Source organism: Aricia agestis, chromosome 6 (genome assembly GCF_905147365.1).
Source record: "Aricia agestis chromosome 6, ilAriAges1.1, whole genome shotgun sequence".
Classification (NCBI taxonomy): Eukaryota; Metazoa; Arthropoda; class Insecta; order Lepidoptera; family Lycaenidae; genus Aricia; species Aricia agestis.
In genome coordinates this window covers 17,174,242-17,194,219 of record NC_056411.1, presented here as the reverse complement: position 1 = coordinate 17,194,219, position 19,978 = coordinate 17,174,242, and the positions used below count along the sequence as shown (strand labels likewise).

The following is a 19,978-nucleotide window of genomic DNA, read 5'->3' as shown; positions in this document are numbered from 1 at the left end:
GGCGGCCAGCCGCCCTTAAATATTTAATTTGTTTTAAAAATAGCAAAAAAATCACTTTTTTTGCTATTTTTTGCTCGATATCAACAATGGCAACACATGGGCCCTTAAAATATTCACGAAATACTCATTTGTAAGAATTGTAAGTATTTGTACTCAAATAATTCATATTAAAATTTAAATAAATTAAATAATTAAGGGGGGTTCCCATACAAAAGACACAATTTTCAGCCAATTTTTGCTCTATTGTGGTACGGAACCCTTATTGCGGGAGTCCAACTCGCACTTGGCTGATTTTTAAATATATTTTTAAATTACTTACTTACTTAAAACATAAACAGTTTGAAGCAGTAATTCTCCTTACTTATCATAAAAGTTTTTCAAAACAAAATCTGATAATATTTCGTTTTTTTAACTTTTTCAAACGTTAACCTAAGAAGTTTTCTCTAAATTAAATAACACTATCTTTTAAACGAAACTCCTAAGCCTCAAATGTAAAATTTATATTACAGCTTTATAAAATTAAGGTAAAAAATAATATTGTATGTAAGTATTGAGTTTCATGAAAATGAAATAACAACAATGAAAATGTGGTTTCACTTTTTGCAGCACATTTTTTTTTACTTTTAAATGTATTTTGAATACAATAAATCAATTTTATACTAATTTTTTATTGTTTTTGATATTTGAAATAAAGTATTCTGCTTCTTTTTATTACTTCAGCTGTTTTTTATTAATTGTTTAAGGTTGGGTTGCACCAACTAACTTGAACTATAACTGTAACTTTAACTACAATGCAAAACGTCAAATATTTGGTTAAAGTTAAAAATGGATGCCATCAAGACGCCATATTTAACCATAATCATAGAGCTCGACAAGGTTTTAAATACACGTGGCGAAAAAAGGAACTAACGCTGTCATCATACCATTTTTGACAGTTCTCCTTTACCAGCAGCGCCCTCGCCCACTTTCATTTATAACCTTGTTGGACCAGCTGTCATCTGTCAATTTCTCCGGTCAAAGTTAAAGTTAAATTTAGCCATCTATAACCATAACTTGGTTAAAGTTATGGTTATAGATGGCTTAACGTTAACGGCGTTAACTTTAACTTTAAGCATGCCTCTGGTGCAACCCAACCTAAGTATTATGAAATTTTAGAGGGCACACTAGCATACTTTTTTTTTCATATTTCTACTAAAAGTTTTCAAATCAAGGTGCTGCTAAATATTAATACACACACATCAAAGGTGTTTAGGATTAAAGTAGGAATCAATATTTTTTTTTCAGTAAATACGTAATGTCAGAAGGAATTTAATATCCTTATTGTTTCGTTACATAAACTAAACACTTTCTAAACTAACATTATGAGTGCAAACAGTAACGAGAGTGATACGCAATTAAAACTAATAAAATTAAGTATAATTGTAGCCTGAAAGTAACAGTTGCATCACAACGCAATAATTGGAAGAAACTTTATGAACAAAAATTATCAAATAATTATCCAAGAATTCGTGCAGAATAGATACAGACAGAGCCCAGAGAAGTGAGAACAAATACACCGGTGTTGTTCTCACTTCTCTGGGATCTGTCTGTATATTCTATTCTGCACGACATTTTTCTATTCTACATTCTACATTTTTCTAGACTTTGCCATTAGCCATAAAAGAAAACAGCATGAGCATGAATTGCATATTATGTTTATTGATAAAACCTGAAAAGTCGGAAGCTCCTAATATTAAGATGTAAGAGAAATTACAAACTATGAACCACACTGAGGTCACTGAACTGTTACTGATGTTGCTGAAGTTACTATAGCGGTCGCACTCAGCTGAGACATAATATTATGTTTATACTTACTTCATAATATTATAAGTTAAAGTTTGACAGATAATGCTATATAACGTTTGGGGCTTTTGTCAACAAATTTTGACGTGGGAGAGCCATGCTTCGGCACGAATGGGCCGGCTCGAGAGATACCACGTCCTCACAGAAAACCGGCATGAAACAGCGCTTCCGCTGTGTTTCGCCGAGTAAGTGAGTTTACCGGAGGCCCAATCCCCTACCCTTTTCCCTTCCCTACCCTCCCCTATTACCCCTTAGAAGGCCGGCAACGCACCTGCAGCTCTTCTGATGCTGCGAGTGTCCATGGGCGACGGAAGTTGCTTTCCATCAGGTGACCCGTTTGCTCGTTTGTCCCCTTATTTCATTTAAAAAAAAAACATTTTGAATTAATTAGGTACATTTAAGTAGTTAATGTTCCACTCTGAGTGCGGCAATAATTAATCTTCACTTAATAACAGCTAATTAGTTGATTATTCGTCGCTGAGTGTGGCAGTTAGGACCTATTTAACAATAACAACGTAAGATATTGTTATGAATAGTTGAGGAAATAGTTTTTCTTTGCCTATCTTTACCACGTTCCAGTCACTGACTGTCGTGTTTTGGCAGAATTATAACATTCGTCGATAAAACTGTAACTGGTCAGTGTGTAGAATGCACCATCGAGGAAATTGATTCATAGGCAGTTGACGGACCTACGTCATTTGGTCGGCTTAATATGTCAATTCAATGATAGCTGTGATTTGTGATCGATCCCATCCACTGACCTCTATAATACACTGGACAGGCGATCGCTATCAATAAAATGTTCCTATTTGAAAGTCACCATAATATTATTGGCGCTGATTGTTATGTGAGAGCAGTAGTGAGTGTACTTGTAACTACTATTTTACAAATGGCGGTTGTAATTTTTTATGTAATTAGTTCACATTACACTCACCGCGGCGCTTCGAATCGGCACAAAAAATAGCTGTCATTTTGTACGGCATAGCCTATCCAGTGTATTAAATAGAGGACAGTGGTCACATCCTAGGTTTGACTTAACGCGACCAAATTACTTAGGTCCGCCATCTGCCTAGGCATCAACTTCTCTCAGAGTACACACTGTAAAACAGCAGAGGTTTTGTTTTCATTTACATAACAAGGCTCGTTACTTCTAATGTTACCTTCTAACGCTATCGGGGACATTGCCAAGTCACGATGATAATAATAATTATAAAATAAAGAAAACTATTTAAAATTACAAAATATTAAGTTGAAGGATTGGGAATGTGATCTGAAAACTTTACGATAGAAAGACTGCACATATACAGTGTACCCTACGGATGCCCGGATCGGCAATTTTTATGGGTATGAAGACGGATTTTTTTGAGTTCCCAGCATTGTTTTCATAAAAAAAGTTGTTCATTTTGACGGGCTCATTTGATGGTTTTAAGGATAACGGTGTTTACACTAACATCTTGTATAGCTCTCCTTTTACATTTCATGGTTTTGTTGGAATTACCTACCTCGAAAGAAGAAATTAAAGGCTAATAAATTTTTTCATGAAAATCAGAAATTTAGTTACTAAAATTAAAGAAAAGTCATATTATTAAAAATCCTTAATCTTATTATGATTGGGCAAGTCATATAAAGTGGGTAATTATGGAGATAGCAACGACATTGATAATACCATGGTAACTGTTAGTGGCCTGATCGACGAGCAAATAGCATATTGTTGCTTGAAGAGCATAATATTATATTATTGCAACGCCAAGATCAACAGCAGTGACCAACCTCGAAATCATGATCCTGAGGCTTTCCTTGGGACATGCTACATGTAGGGGGTCCAAGGGGATATTTGTAGAGCTCCAAAAGAGTATGTTGTTTGAGCACCTTTATTATGTAAGTTCACGATTACGCGTTGCTAAATAATAAAATAATAAAATAATTTGACACCACAATGACGACAAGGCGCGTCAACGTATTAAGTTAGGTATACAATACAAACCGTACACTACAACTGCAGCTCGAGACCCGCACCAAAATTCGCTCATATTCTTCGCAGTAATGTGGAGGAATCTCTTCTTCCAGTGCCGGACATTTTTGACAGTTGCTTCCCACCCTTAAACTTTCTTAAAGTAATTTAGGGTGTCTAGCAGTGGGAAGCAACTGTCAAAAATGTCCGTCACTGGAAGACGAGATTCTCCACTTACCGCGAAGGTTATAAGCTATGAAATTCAGCTTTACTCTTTCTCGAAGGTCAGGTAGACCTTCAGAACTGAATACCTCCTAAAGTAAACCGAGCGACCGAACCTTTATAGTTGATGGTCGTCGGTATGTTAAGGTCACAAACAGGTACATCTTTCCGAAACTTCTGGCCGTCGCAGGCTCTTATATGACTCTATAAAGCCGGAGTCCGGGGACAACACAGAGTTTCAATAAGCGAAAGTTAAAGAAGTAACGGGAATTAATGTTCGATAATTAATAATAATAATAAGTTTATTGTCTCTTAGTAAATACATGTTCAAGAAAATAAAACAAAACAAAAGATAGGTACAAAACATAAAATATTACAAAATAAGGTGCCCAACCCCTACACAAAGAATTTTGTGCTGTAGGATTTTATATAATATTATATGTCTAATAAGTCAGGGCCAAGTTCGTGCTATTAACATAAAGCAAAGCAAGTCAAGTCATGACCAACTCGACGTTAATCGTTCGGCGGTCGATCAGAGTCAGTAGCGAATTAGAGTGAGCGTGAGTCACTGAGCATTAGAAAATCTCTAACTACGATGCTTCAAACTGGAGCGGCACACGAATTTCAACTTTATCTCAATGGGATAGATTTTAAAACGTGTTCAATAGATCTGTGATGAAATTTGCACGTAAACGCAACTGAGGTTTAAGTATGAATCACGTAAAGTAATTTTTACGTTATTGCGATATCTCAGACTCAGGGCCTAAGGTATACAATGTGTCCCAACACCAGTGTCCGAGACTGTAATGTTATGATGTATGGCATATTTTATCAACAAATTGGCTATAAATTTTTTCTCTCTCTCACGGTTCATGGTATGGCAACAACGGGCACTCTGCTAATTGATAGAGAAGCTGTGCTGATGGCATAACATAAAACTTCTTTTTGAGGACGTTTAATATCAATGCATCTTCTATACATATTATAAAACAAAGTCGTTTTTTTTCCTCATGTCCCTTTGTTCCCTTTAATCTTTAAAACTACGCAACGGATTTTGATTATTCTTTCAGTGTTAGATAGCCCATTTATCGAGGATGGTTATAGGCTATATTTTATCACGCTAAGACTAATAGGAGCGAAGAAATAGAGAAAAATGTGGAAAAAACGGGGAAAATTATTTGAAAGGGCTAACTTGATCGCGCTAATCTCAGGAACTACTGGTCCGATTTGAAAAATTATTTCAGTGTTAGATGGCCCATTTATAGAGGAAGGCTATGCGCTATATTTTATCACGCTTAGACTAATAGGAGAATGTAGGTATATCGCGAACTACTGGAGTAATTTTTATGTTATTTGGCACAGATAAGACCACGTAAAGGATCATAGGCTATCGATTTTAATCATTTTTTCAATGGCTATATATTTTATACCCGTGCGACGCCGGGGCGGGTCGCTAGTGATAAATAAGAGACACACTGCATGGTAATTTAATAACACTTAATTTTGTATCAGCATTGCTCCCATGGAAAGTCTGGGTCGATCGCTAGTAAACTTGAAAATGTAGACCTGCTTCTGATGAACTCAGGTGTAAACGAGAACTAAATAGTAAATAGCTAAGAAAAAAATTACGTAGATGAGAAAAATAGCTGTTGTAAACAAAGCAAAACATCTACCTGCAGCTTATACAGGGTGTTACAAAACTAAGTGTTAATACTTTACGGTGCGTATGTGTTCCGTAAAGAGAGTTCACTGTAAAAGTAGCAGCGCTGAGAGAGCATTTTTTGTGATTTGTATGGGCAAATTCAAGACGCTGGGGCAATCTCCCATAAAAATCGCAAAAAATTGCTCTTTCAGCGCTGCTTCTTTCACACTAAACTCTATATTATGTAAGGAACACAATATACACATTACACACCCTTAATTATTAGTATTATCACTGAGTTGTGTTACATCTATACTAATATCATAAAGTAGAAGAGAGTTTGTTTGTTTGTTTGAACGCGCTAGTCTCAGGAACTACTTGGTCCGATTTCAAAAATTATTTCAGTATAAGATAGTCCATTTGTAGAGAAAGGCTATAGACCAGGGGTCGGCAAGTAATTTTTGGTGGGGCCGCATACTGTGGGAAATTTTTTACGAGGTCCAGAAAAAAACACACTTTTCCTTTGTAGCCTAAAAATATTATTTTATAATTAATAAAAGTATATGTATACCTTATCTATGTATTAATTGATACTTGGTATAAAATACATTACAATATTTCGCGGTCCGAGATTCGACCTTTCGCGGTCCGCATACGGTCCGCGGTCCGCCTGTTGCCTACCGCTGCTATAGACTATATTTTATGACGCTAAGACTAATAGGAGCAAATAAAAAGAGGAAAAACCCAAGATTTTTTAGGCAGATATTTAAAATTGATTAGTCAGGGAGTCCAAATATTATAATGTGAAGTAGTGAGATTTAGCTTGGTAAGAAAGGGTAAAGAAGAATGCACGTTTTTGACCTATGCTTAAAATTTGTATATCTTGTCGGTTAATATTTAATTTTTAAATAGAGATATAAATGTAACTATATTATCATACTATTTATAGCTAATTACAATTGCTCCGATTTTCATCTAATTACCGTAGTTTGCGCAGTAGGAGCTAACGGTTCCAACTTATTAGGACTACGCCAAATTGCAAAACCGTCGACCAAAAAATTATACACGAACGAGATAATATCGCAATTATAAATATGTATGCAGCCGAGAGAAAAATCTGTCAATACATGCAATTAAAATTTTAGAAATTGTTTTTTGGAAATGTACCACCCGGTGGTACCGTGGCCATCGCGCGGAACGAAATAATAAAAGGCAAGGAGCGAGAAGTGCGCCCGCATTCGCTGTTCGGCCATAGACACGTTTAGTTTTTTTTTAATTTTCCATTTCGGCTTTGGATTCCACCACGGTACCGTCAAGTGCGAGTGTGTCCGTCGTCGAGAGTTTGGCGTGTGATCTAGTATTCCATTTCAAAGGTGAATATTTTTGTGTTGTGTTTTTGGATTTTGAGGTAAGCTTAGTGCCGAGTCTTTGAAAATATGGATCGATATTTTTATGGGGGTAGTTTTTAATTTCGTAAATTGCAAAAAGTCCAGTATGTTTAAACGTAAAATTTGTTTGAGTAAGAGACGAATATATACAATTTTTATCGTATTTTAAATTATTAATAAAATATGTGTACTTATTTTAATATGATTCATTCATATCGGTCTAATTTCATTAATATTTATTCACCAATAATAATATTTACTTTTAGACATACCTAGTAGGTATACTTTATGTTGTTAAAACTTTTCAGCATACGTGTTATCAAGGGTTTCCCGATTGTTGTAATAGAGATTTAAATGTTTTTCTGCAATAATAATTGTACTATTAATTATAATAGAAATGACCTTTTCACGAAACAAAATATATTATTATAACGCCTCCGTGGTCTAGTGGTATAGAGCGCGGCTCTTGACTCGGAGGTCGTGGGTTCGATTCCCGCGTTGGAAACATGTTATTTCCAAGTTTGGTTAGGACAATGCAGGCTGATCACCTGATTGTCTGACAAGTAAGATGATCCATGCGTCGGATGGGCATGTAAAAAGTCGGTCCTGCGCCTGATCTCTCGCCAGTCGTGTCGGTCGTCCGTCCCACTGGGTTATGAGAGTAAAGGAATAGAGAGTGCTCTTGTGTACTGCGCACACACTAGGGCACCATAAAATTACTCCTGCGTAGCTGGCCTAGTTTCAATGAAACCGGCCACCGTCACCGAAACCGGTGTGGGAGCTATTATTATTATATCCCCCAACTGAAGACTACCGTCTCAAAATCTTAAATTCATGTTTATCTACTATGGATTATTTTTTATAATCTTACAATAGTAATTAACCTAGTAGAAAATCTATTAATTGATCTTCAATGATGTATAAAGCGATCTTCGTGTAGACATCACGATACGAGGCTGCAGCGCGGAAATAATTTGCCTGATAACTTTCACGATTACTATTTTATATGGAAGTAGATGTTGCTAACAGCCTTGCGCGAAATTTTGTAAGAACCGTAATTTTTTTTAAATAAAACCTATTCTATCCTCCGCAACTTTGCATTGGTCATGGGAACCGCCCAGTTTTCCGGGATGAAACCTATCCTATGGTTTTTACTAGGAATCAAAGTATCTTCGTACCCAAATATCATGAAAAGTGGCTCAGACTTCAGAGGTTTAAGCAATATAATATATTGGTGTTATCGTCTGACCTATATTGTATTGAGTTTTATTGTCATGCCTTACTGGACATTTATAGTCATCACATAATATAACATATATCTGGGGGCACGGGAGTGTCCCCGCCAAGATGAGCCAAGCGAAGCGCGCATGGGCACTACCTACCTTTTCTCGAAACGTTTCGTCGTATTTTTGCACCCTCGTTACTATAAATGACTTGTTGCGCCAAAATTTGTTTCATCATCATCATCATCAGCCTATTGCCATCCACTGCTGAACGTAGGCCTCCCCCAATGAGCGCCAACCATCCCGATCTTGGGCAGCCCTCATCCATCCTGCCACTTTCTTCAAATCGTCGGTCCACCGTGCTGCGGGACGTCCTACACTACGTTTACCTGCGTGGTCTCCACTCTAACACTTGTCTGCTCCATCTACCGTCTTCCCGTCGTAGACATGACCAGTCCACTTCCACTTCAGCGTGCTAATTCTATGAGCGATATCGGTGACTTTAGTTCTCTGGCGAATGACTATATTAGGAATTTTGTCCACCAGGTATACTCCCAACACAGCTCTTTCCATAGCACGCTGAGCAACCTTAAACTTGAGAACTAGTCCTCCGGTGAGTGTCCACGTTTCAGCTCCGTATGTCATTACCGGTGGAAGTTGGAACGCATAGATTAAAAACCCTGGGACTTAAGGGATAGTAGGATCGACGATTCAAGGATGTTTCGGAAAATTCGTTTATCGCGCGGGAACCGTACATTCTTTCGGGATAATAAATATCCTTTGTCCACTCCCGGGAAGATGAGACTTCTAACAGTTTTGTGTCGAAGTTGAAGAAAAACGCCAAAAGATGGCACTGAAAATAAAATGTCGAGGCACATAATTCCCCTGCGCATCAAAAAAAAGTTCTTTATTAAAAGTAAAAAAATACGTGTGGCATTGACTACCGCGGTATAGAATTTTTTATCAAAATAAACAATTATAATTCGCATACGTCTAGTCGCATGCACACAAACACCGTGCCGTCTTGCAAAGACACATCGACTGGCGCCGCGCTATGATGGTCGGAGTGGGGTGTGTTAGGCTTTTTTTTAATTGTAGTACGTAATTTCTTGATTTGGTCGCTCTAAACCTCCGAATCACAACATGGCTTTCGTAGTGCCATCCCTTTCAAATCAATCTAAGAAAAAAGGAATGACACTACGATGTGGCCACTTTTTAATTTCTTCACTTTTTTGACAGACTATACCTCGATTTTCCATTAAATTTTTTCGTTGTTTTGCATCACGTACTCTAAAATGGACCGTTGCATTCCGATCGTCGGTAACAAAAACACTTCGTAAATCGTAATTACACTCAAGAGCGATTCCGCACTTTACAATCACTATCATTATAACGGAATAGTTCGCCTTTCTCCTTCATTATTTCTCTAAAATACAACAAAATATCATAAACTGTTTTTGCTTAACTCAAAAATGTAATGAAAGTTTTAGAAAGTTATCGTGTAATATACTATGCAAATAAAATGTAAACGGTGGAATGATCTTATCATGATATTTTTAAGATTTTGTTAAAAAGTTTGCGTTTTTAAAAATAGGTCTTATTTGACAGATATGGATCTACCATATCTGTCAAATAAGACCTATTTTGCTCGTGGCTATATTGAGTTTCAACCCCTTTTATTATTAAGGGTAGAGTTTCGTAAAATCTGTTCTTAGTGCGGCCCTGTTACGACTAAACAATGCAACCAGGATTGTATCATTTTGTAATAAATAATAATATAGTCTAAATTTATCTACTTGATGTAAGCTTTTGTATTGATTGAACCCATAAAATTCAGGACAAGTTTTCGACCAAAATATTCCATATTATTATGTACATTTCGCTGTCCCCTAAGACTTTAAGATAAAAAGTTGACTTGTTACAGGTTACAGCGTTTTGTCCTAACAGGGTCGAGTGGGTCTACATCCTATATTTAGGAATAAAAGGAATACTTGAATAAAAATGAATTTTGTTAGTCTCGCTTAAACTCGAAAACGGCTGAATCGTTTTAGCTAATTTTAGTCTGTAAACATTCGTAGAAATCCTGGGAAGGTTTATATTAAGAGGAAACTGATAAAAAGTTCACCGAATCATCCAGTTAATAAAAAATAATAATAAACAATAAACAACATGCATGGATGCATATTAACAACGTGAATTGTTTCTTCATTCAACACACATAATATAATTTAATATACTATAATGTAGCGTGCACGCTAACATAGTATAATAAATGTTAATAATAACTCCCACATCGGTTTCGGAGACTGTGGCGATTTCATTAAAACCAGGCCAGTTACGCAGGATTAACTTTATAGTGCCCAAGTGTGTGCGTAGTACACAAGAGCACGTTTACTCTCATAGCCCAGTAGGACGGAAGACCGACACGACTGGCGAGAAATCAGGCGCAGGACCAACTTTTTACATGCCCATCCGACGCATGGATAATCTTGCTTGCCAGACAATCAGGTGATCAGCCCGCATTGTCCTAACCACACTTGGAAATAACATGTTTCCAACGCGGGAATCGAACCCACGACCTCTGAGTCAAGAGATGTTACAGTATATACAGCATACACTGCGCATCTAGCACACATCGGTGCATCTTTACTGGAGCGTCCTAACCCCGTAACCGCTCTTGCCGTAACGGTGAAAGCCAATTCTGCACGAACGTTACACTCTATGAGTCGTGTTTTTATGTATGACCGTTTATATGAATGTATGAAATTTGGTGGCGTGACCGAAGCTGGTTTTGGTAACAGAAAGCGTTACTTGCGTGCCTCTTTTTTGGCCGGTTGGATGATCGAAAACGCACTTCACTAATAAAAATTATAAGGAAGTTGGATAACATGTTTTACTAATGTAATTACAAGTCAATTGTTAGAACAATGTAAACAACGTAACTTTTACCATATTTCAAAAACTTAAAACCACTTACAGACCGTGTCAATTAACGCCTATTTAATTTAATATGAAACGTCCCTCTCACAGTCAGTTAATGTTATTTAAGCACGTCAAAACCGCGATAAAATTTAAATGCGGAAAAAGCACTTATAACTGTGAATGTTAGCCTTTTTAAAATTCATAGTGAAACTCTTGTCAGCATTATTTAATCGATTTCACACCTTATCAAGTTGCTAATCGTTGCTAATGGAATGTCCTTTGAATTCATAATTAGCGTCTTTAAATTCTTCAATGCATGTCTTTTGCTCACATTAAAAATATAGCAACGCATAGGAAAAAAAATACGTTGCGCCGATTATTCTGATTTTAATAATATTATTTAAAGAACCACTTATAACATCCTAATAATACTGCTTCTTTTATTAAAAATAATAAATAGGATTTGATAAAAGATGTCAAAAAACTTTTGTACTATTTTTGAATTATTTCATATAACACTAATCTCCTAAAAATTACTAAGTATTTGTATCTAAAGATGAAAGTATATTTCTTGTATACAAAAACAAAGTTAACAGTCATCCATATAGGCACGCACCGTGAAATTTCACAAGCAAACATGACTCAAACTGTTGCATAATGCCTCGGTGCATGCACAAGGACATCTAGATGGTAGGATGTTTAATTAAAAAGAAGTAGAAAGTATAACAGTTGAGAATATACCGATTACCGCATAATGCAAGTAAGTTCTAAAGAGGTTAAAGCAGATGATATAAAATTACAAGTTCTGGAAAGGAAAAAGTTAAATTAAAACTGCAGTTTAACAAATACGAAGTACTAGTAATAGGTATTAATGATAACAAATGATGACAATATAACAATAAACAAGCTAGTAAATAAGTAAAGTTTTTTATAGAGCCTTAAGAGTCCGGTGCCATCGAAATTCTCATACAAACGTAATACGTAATTACTATCTTAAGCTGAATAATAACTCAAATATTATGGTAAATATTCTCGTATGGGAAATGATCTTGGTATTACGTTTGTATGGGAATTTCGATGGCACCCGGACTCTTAAAAACTACAGAAATAAAATACAAACTTATGTTTGAAAACAATTACAAAATAACTAAGCCACCGTAGCATTGGACATAATATTACTTGCAATACTAAAATAATTTTCGATGTCTCCAGAACCAAAGATGACGCTGGAACAGCCTACCGGGGAGATGTGGCAGCGCATCAGAGATGAGCTGAACGAGAAACCAGAAAACAATGAGAGGGACCTCCAGCACATCAAGGAGTGGCTGAAGCAGGAACCACATCTGCCTGATGAATGCGGTAAAGATTCTTGAACAATTTAGTTGAGGGTGCAGAAAATCTTCAGCCAACTTTTTTACAATCTTCGGTTGACTTAACCATTTCCACCTGAAATAAACCAAAATGGCTTGACTCAAAATAAAATAAGTAGCTGATGACTTGCTACAAATGTTTATATACATACAGATTTTTGCAGATAGAAAGAACGGATAAGGTCATAATTTGGCTTATATAAAAACTCATAAAAGCCAAATTTGTTGTCTTATTAACAGGCTATAAGAATGATTTAGGACCTGCAAAGTTAATTAAAAGTTTAGAAAGAAATGAAAGATCTGGTGTGTTTATGCAGATTATGCTGAGCTTTAATTTCTTAATTAGTTTGAACAGAACAGTAGTTTTGCTCAGAGTTTTTAAGGCTTTTCGACAGGAGTATATCTTTTTAATGGCGTTATTTATTGGCTAGGGTGCATTTGCCAATATAATCTAGTGAAAAGATAAACTGTCAAAAAACTGGTTCAAAATCTGGCTGCGACTCCCACTTTTTACTAAGCTATATTTTCAAATTATTCTTGTGTACCAGATGACCAGCGCATCATGACCTTCCTCCGCGGCTGCAAGTTCTCGCTGGAGAAGTGCAAGCGCAAGCTGGACATGTACTACACGATGCGCACCGCCGTGCCCGAGTTCTTCGAGAACAGAGACATCAACTCGCCCGAGATGAAGGAGATCATCAGCCAGATGTGAGTCTTCTTTTTGTATATATAAAACTAGACGTATCGCGCGGCTTCGCCGGCCTAAATTAGGAATATCACAGACAAATTAGCCCACAAAAAATTGTAAAATTATAATTTGTATGGGTTCAAAACCGTGGGGTTCATGGGGCCAATAATGGCAACAATAATGGTAACTAATTTACTGCAGGCACAGAATACATATTAGTTTAATAAGGGAAAAAGTTAACATTAATGACAACATAAGTTCAGACAAAACATGTTATAGAGAACGTACAGGATAGGGGACAGGGGTATAATACAACTTAAAATACACACAAGTAAATAATATTAATTAGAATACAAGATTAGGATTACCGACTCCCATCGGCATCACATTCTGCATTATTTTTCCTATCGTTCTTCGTCCGTCTTTCCTCTTTTATTAATATCGATACATATTTTTATTGGTATTAATGATTTGATTTCCTTTTCAGCCAAATGCCAGCTCTACCTGGTCTCACCCCCGAAGGTCGCCGAGTGGTTGTAATGAGAGGTATGTCGTTAATCGCGATATCATGAAAAATTGCGAGACGAGATTGCCTGTCAGTAAATTAAGAGCAACAAATACCATTAACTTAAAATTTAGTTTTGTTATTAATCGCATGCGAGTGTACGCAGAGGCAGTGTGGGAAGAGGGAGGTGCTGTACGCATGCCCATGCGTACACTCACTCATTTACTTAAAGGTGGAAGTTTATTTCGCGGAATATTGCTAAAAATAATAACAAACTAAATTCTAAGCTATGGATTTCCGCAAAGTAACACCTGATTCCATTAACTAATACCATTAACATTGACGTTGCTCTGAGTTTATATCAGGAGTATTCAAACCCTCTACCGTAATCAAACATTAATAACCGACTTCCAATAAAGAGGAGGTTATACGTTCAGCTGTATATATTTTTTAATTATTTATTTTACAATATAAAGTTGTATGTTAGCAAACGCTTGATTACACCCTAAAAAACGACCGAGTCATGCTTCAATTCGCTTTGCTCTAAATGTAACCCAAAAATTTTAAATTGACCATTGCAGTTTCTTGTGCGTAACGCTGTTATTACATGACATTGGTAGAAAAATACCTATGCATAACTTTTGTCTGTATGTATTGGAATTTTTATTTGCAAATAAATCAACACCACGTTAGAAATTCTGCAACCTGATGGAAAGCAACTACCGTCGCCCACGGACACTCGCAACATTATAGAAGAGCTGCAGGTGCGTTGCCGGCCTTTAAAGAGGAAATACGCTCTCTACTTGAAGGTGTAATACTGCTGGTGACAGTTCGCTCCAGAGTTTTACAGTGCCTAATTCAAGGTCAGCTTTCTAAAGCACATGAAAATTTCCAGGAATCGACAAAGACATTCAGACACCGAACGTGGCCAACGCGTTCAAGCTGGCGCTGATGATGGGAGACGTGAGACTGGCTGAGGAGAAGGAGGGGGTGGCTGGAGACGTCTACATCCTCGACGCCTCCGTCGCCACGCCCTCGCACTTCGCCAAGTTCACACCCACCATCGTCAAGAAGTTCTTAGTTTGTGTTCAGGTAAGAGAGATAACCTTAAAAACTCGAATTTAAGGTACGGTACACCATGTACCCTATATTATGATGGTTACGTCTAAGACGAATTTAAAGAGTAAATGTCGATTGAATCCGATTGGACTGTTCGCAGACCAACCTGACCGGATGCTTTTAATTCATTCGAACTTTGTTACATAAGTTCTTTATAATTTCTTTCAAGCTTCTTTTACATAGTCTAAACTTGAGAGAAATCATAATGGATTCCTGCACACATACACAAAACTTGCTTGCATTGAGGTGCTTATTTAATTCTAATAAGGTTTTTAGGCTCTAGAGTGTATCTCTAGAGCCTAAAAACCTTTCTCACTCAGAAATGTGGAGCGTGCCAAATACAATAGGTACATAAGCACGAAAAACATGAATGTAAAGCAGACGAGTGATTTTGACTCAACTATAACCTACCTATTGATTTCAGTTGAGTCGCAGAAAACTTATTCTTTAGTTTTTGTGCAGAAAAAACTTAGGTCCCTAACAATAATTATAATCAGGCTGTAATTTGCGGAAATCCATAGCCTGAAATTGAGTGTAATTGTTTCATAATTATAATAATAAAATCCAAGCCTGTTTAAGTTTTTTACTTGACAAAGGATGTATACTTATCATTAATGTATACTATGTATACTTATCTTTATCTCTTTTTTGTTTGCAACTATGCATTGTTGCGTTAGTTCGTAGTTTTGTTTAACCTTATACTAAAGATTTCTCGTTTTATCAACCGACTTAAAAAAGGAAATTAATATCAATTCGACCCGTACGTATGTTATGTTACAGTTAGTGTACCTATATCGGCGTCTGAACAAAATATGTTAATGTCATGTTTTTCTCGCTTATATCCAGATCTACAAGTCCGATTTAAGTGATTCTCTTTTTGTTGTGCTAGGATAGGTATGGTTCAACTTAGGGAATACTGCAAGTTTCATTAACACCCGCGGTTCAGTAGTTTTTGAAATAAGGAATTTTAAATTCTTAAGATGGGAAATGATCTTGGTATAACGTTTGTATGAGAATTGCGATGGCATCCGGACACTTAATTACGTACAATTTTAAAGTCAGTTTTATCTTTTTAAAATATCATTATTTATTACCTTGGTTCAGACCATAAACTACAGCTTTATCATTTTATTGTATCCTAAATATTTTATTATCCATCGCAGGAGGCGTACCCAGTGAAGTTGAAGCAGATCCACATCATCAACGTGTCGCCACTCATTGACAAGATCGTGCAGTTCGTCAAACCCTTCCTCAAGGAGAAGATCAGGGAGAGGGTAAGCAGTTCAATAGTTTGAGCAATATATTAGTATATTTTATGTTTCAGATATTGGTATATTTCAGATTGCAACTTCTTTGCATGAGAATTAATGAAAGTATAAGATTTCGTTATAATCAGTTCCATGGTTTAAACTTTAACCCCCTTATTAATAAACGTTGTATAAGCTTTGAATAGTTATACAGTGTTTTGTTCCTGTCACACAAGTGAGATTTTTAATTGAATTGAAGAAGACAGTAAAACAAACAGACACTTTCCCATCAGGTACATAAAATTAGTAAAGATAACACAAACATTTCTTCGTGTAATAATCAAGTAAGAAAACATTTTAAATACAAGATACTAAATAGAATATCATTTATTCAACAGCTGCTACATTTAGTAAAATAAGATGTCATCTACATTTATACAAAAAATCATATACGATAAACATTGTATATATGTCTTCATAACTTTAAAATGAATTCGAATCCTGCTGTAGTTTTCCAAAACACGTGAACTCTACATAATATTTATTGCTTTTAAAATGTATACTAGCGAGCATTTACGTAATGGCTGGGAAAAATAGTGAGGTCAAGTTTCACCAGCCTGGGTTTTTGCTAATCGTTTCTTACTACCCATTTTTTTTTTATGAAATAAGGGGGCAAACGAGCAAACGGGTCACCTGATGGAAAGCAACTTCCGTCGCCCATGGACACTCGCAGTATCAGAAGAGCTGCAGGTGCGTTGCCAGCCTTTTAAGAGGGAATAGGATAATAGGATAATAGGGGAGGGTAGGGATGGGAAGGGAAGGGAAAAGGGGAGGATAGGGAAGGGAATTGGGCCTCCGGTAAACTCACTCACTCGGCGAAACACAGCGCAAGCACTGTTTCACGCCGGTTTTCTGTGAGAACGTGGTATTTTTCCGGTCGAGCCGGCCCATTCATGCCGAGGCATGGGTCTCCCACGTATAAAATTTTCTTTCATTAAAACAAAAAACTAATTATAGTTCTTTGTATGAATCCGTTTGATTTATATTTGAATATAATTCAAACGGATATGACGATGAAACAAAATGACGGCATCATGTAATCAAAATTATATTATTATTAAATGTTTGGAAAAATGGCGCTAAGGGCTAGAATCTAGATACATAATGGCGTACTATAGCGCTAAAGCGACATGAGTGGAAGACTCATGTCGCTTTAGCGCTATAGTAGGGGAGGCCTTTTAAAAGCTGCAACATAGGCTATTTAACCGACTTCCAAAAAAGAGGTTAAAATATGTTCATCTGTTTATATTGTTTGTGATATAGAATCATACATAAACAATAATTCAAGAGTCACTAACAAGTGACAAAATAGGCAAAAAGTGGTATTCACTTAGAAGGTTTTGTCAAGTTTTTTGTTCTCGTTTAGGATGAAACGGACTAATATACAGGGTGTAAAAAAACTAAGTGATAATACTTTAGGGTGTGCATGTATTAATTATATAGAGTTCACTGTAAAAGCAGCAGCGCTGGAAAGCGGGCAAGCGCCCAAATGTTACTCTTTAGCAGCAGCTACTTTCAGAACTCTATAATATAGGGGCCCTTTATTACACCCTGGAGAAAAGAGTACTTAATCCTCGGTTAACTCAACCCGAATTGGTGCAAATGGCTTTAGTATTCTAAGTGTATCAGGTGTACCTGCTCTGTACACAAGTTCAAGTTAAAAGTTCAAACAAAACAATGAGATTACGTATCACGTTCGCGGTTAATGTCATCGATTTTCGTCATAACGTAAGACGTACATTTTCTAGGAATTGTGATGCAACAAGTAAATTAATAATTCTGACACTCCATGCATCTTAGCGCGATAATAATTATTATGGTATATACATTATACAGTGGCCACGAACGCGTTGAAGTCTTTTTCAGGCAACATTTCATAAGGCTCGGTCAGCCAAAAATGTACCATTTTTAACGAAAAGTGGCGGTCGATAAAGTATTATAAAATGTTTAAATCCATATTCAAGTCTTATTTATTATTGTAACAGCTCGTACGGTTTGTCTAAAGGTTTATTTAAAACTAATAGGTACGCCCGTGACACCGCTGCGACAAAATTCGTGAACCGTACATTTTTCTGGGATAAAAAGTATTATAATTATGTCCTTTCCAAGGACTCGAAGTATTTCCATACGTGGTTTGGGTGTGGAGAAGTAACAGACAGACAGAAAGACAAACAGACATACTTTTGCATTTATAATATTATTAAGTAAATACTTGCTTATATTTTAATATTTTAACATTAAAATAAAATCCCTTAAATATTTTTAAATATGACCTACAAACTCTCTGTAGAAAAATTTCCACCTACATCTCTATCTAGCCGACTCAAAACTTGATCGCAAAACTCGATCATGAGAATTCTATTTTATACAATAAACTAAATCGCCTATTCATTGTTTACTCAAGTTTAACATCAATAACAATGAATAATGTGTAAGTTTCTAAGAAAAAGTGAATAAGCTTTGTTAACTAGAGCACATAATATATATTAGTAGTACCAAACTAGAGCCTATTATAATTATTGTAACCTCTAAGTCAGCCATTTCCAAAGTATGCTACGGGGCGCCGCAAAGGCTTTGTAGGGGCTCCGCAAGCGTTACATAATTATATTGTTTCTAGAAATGTCTCCAGACACTAGCAAAGATTCAATTCATTCCTTTTAAAATTTTGTCAGATGTTTTGTACCTTGATTAGCTATTTGGACTTTAAAATGCAATGATTATTTCTTTTAACAATTCAAAGTTCATCATTGTTCCTCATCATACAATATAATAACATCTGTAGTAATAATAATTATATAATATGATAATAATAATTATATAATATCAAGTATATATAATATCATTAATAAATAAACATTACACACACTACAACGCGCGCATTATCATGTTTTGACTAACAAGCCTATACACACGAATTATACTCCTTTGTTTATGGTTGAAGTCTTTTGTCAAATTAAAAATGGATTGTCGTTTTTTTTATTATATCTGAAATAGTCAATACTTTAAACGGGGGGCCAGAAGAAGAAGTTAATTAAATTTAAGATATTATATATTTATTATTTCGACCATTGCAATTGGGCGATCTGTAATTAATAATATGTAACCACTGTTAATAACAAGCTATACTGCGTCAAAAACAAAATATTCTTCAATTGTTTTTCCATGGTATATTATCTGATGGCATGAAGAACAAAAAAAGTATTTATTTAATCATCACTATATAATTAGGTAATATTATATGTACTTTTGACGTAAATAAGATGAACATCCGTGTAGTAGGTTAAATAGGCTATATTAGTATGTAATGTAATTGATATATTTATTATGTTTTAGGGTGAATTTAGACCGCAACGTGACGCGTAGATGCATTTCTAGATTTTTACTGACTTGACAGATTTCAATCACGTAAGACGTCTTACAAATCTGTCAAATCCATACAAATTAGGGCCAGGCCACATCACTGCGTTGCGGCGTCGCATTGTCAAAAAATACAATGCTTTTACGAGTAAAAGGTTGTTTTTGCGATACGACGTCGCAACGCAGTGTTGTGGCCTGGCCCTTACTAAATGCATCTACGCGTCGCGTTGCGGTCTAAATTGACCCTTATAATGGTGCAATTACGTACGCATTATTTTTGGAAACTTAGATTATTGTAAGTCTTGGAAACTATGAAAACTTTGTTAACGGTATTGTTGAAGATGGATGTTTAGTTTTGAAGAATCGAAACAAAAACCTTCTGAACTAGTTTTTTTTTCACTTATCGCCAACTCAATTTTCCGTGATAAGAACTATTCTATGT

General features: G+C 35.9%; 1 protein-coding gene and 1 long non-coding RNA gene across 4 annotated transcripts in view; one reads left to right on the top strand and one right to left on the bottom strand.

The window, feature by feature from the left end:
- Position 1: 1 nt before the first annotated feature.
- On the bottom strand, positions 2–8,690 carry LOC121727795. The gene is made up of 3 exons (XR_006035724.1): positions 8,605–8,690; positions 2,924–2,927; positions 2–14 (listed from the first exon to the last, which is right to left on the bottom strand). It is a non-coding gene; the product is annotated as an uncharacterized LOC121727795 (long non-coding RNA).
- Positions 6,911–19,978, top strand: part of LOC121727793 (alpha-tocopherol transfer protein-like) — a 31,607-nt gene continuing 18,539 nt past the window's right edge. For 2 of the 3 annotated variants that reach the window (XR_006035723.1, XM_042115786.1), the window contains exons 1-5: positions 12,393–12,549; positions 13,109–13,268; positions 13,736–13,794; positions 14,649–14,845; positions 16,036–16,146. Coding sequence is in view for 2 of the 3 variants with exons in the window: in XM_042115786.1 (XP_041971720.1) it covers positions 12,393–12,549; positions 13,109–13,268; positions 13,736–13,794; positions 14,649–14,845; positions 16,036–16,146 (684 nt within the window). In the remaining variant the exon portion in view is untranslated. Of the gene's footprint in view, positions 7,031–12,392; positions 12,550–13,108; positions 13,269–13,735; positions 13,795–14,648; positions 14,846–16,035; positions 16,147–19,978 lie in introns of those variants that run through there. The other variant, XM_042115787.1, reaches the window with a different exon arrangement.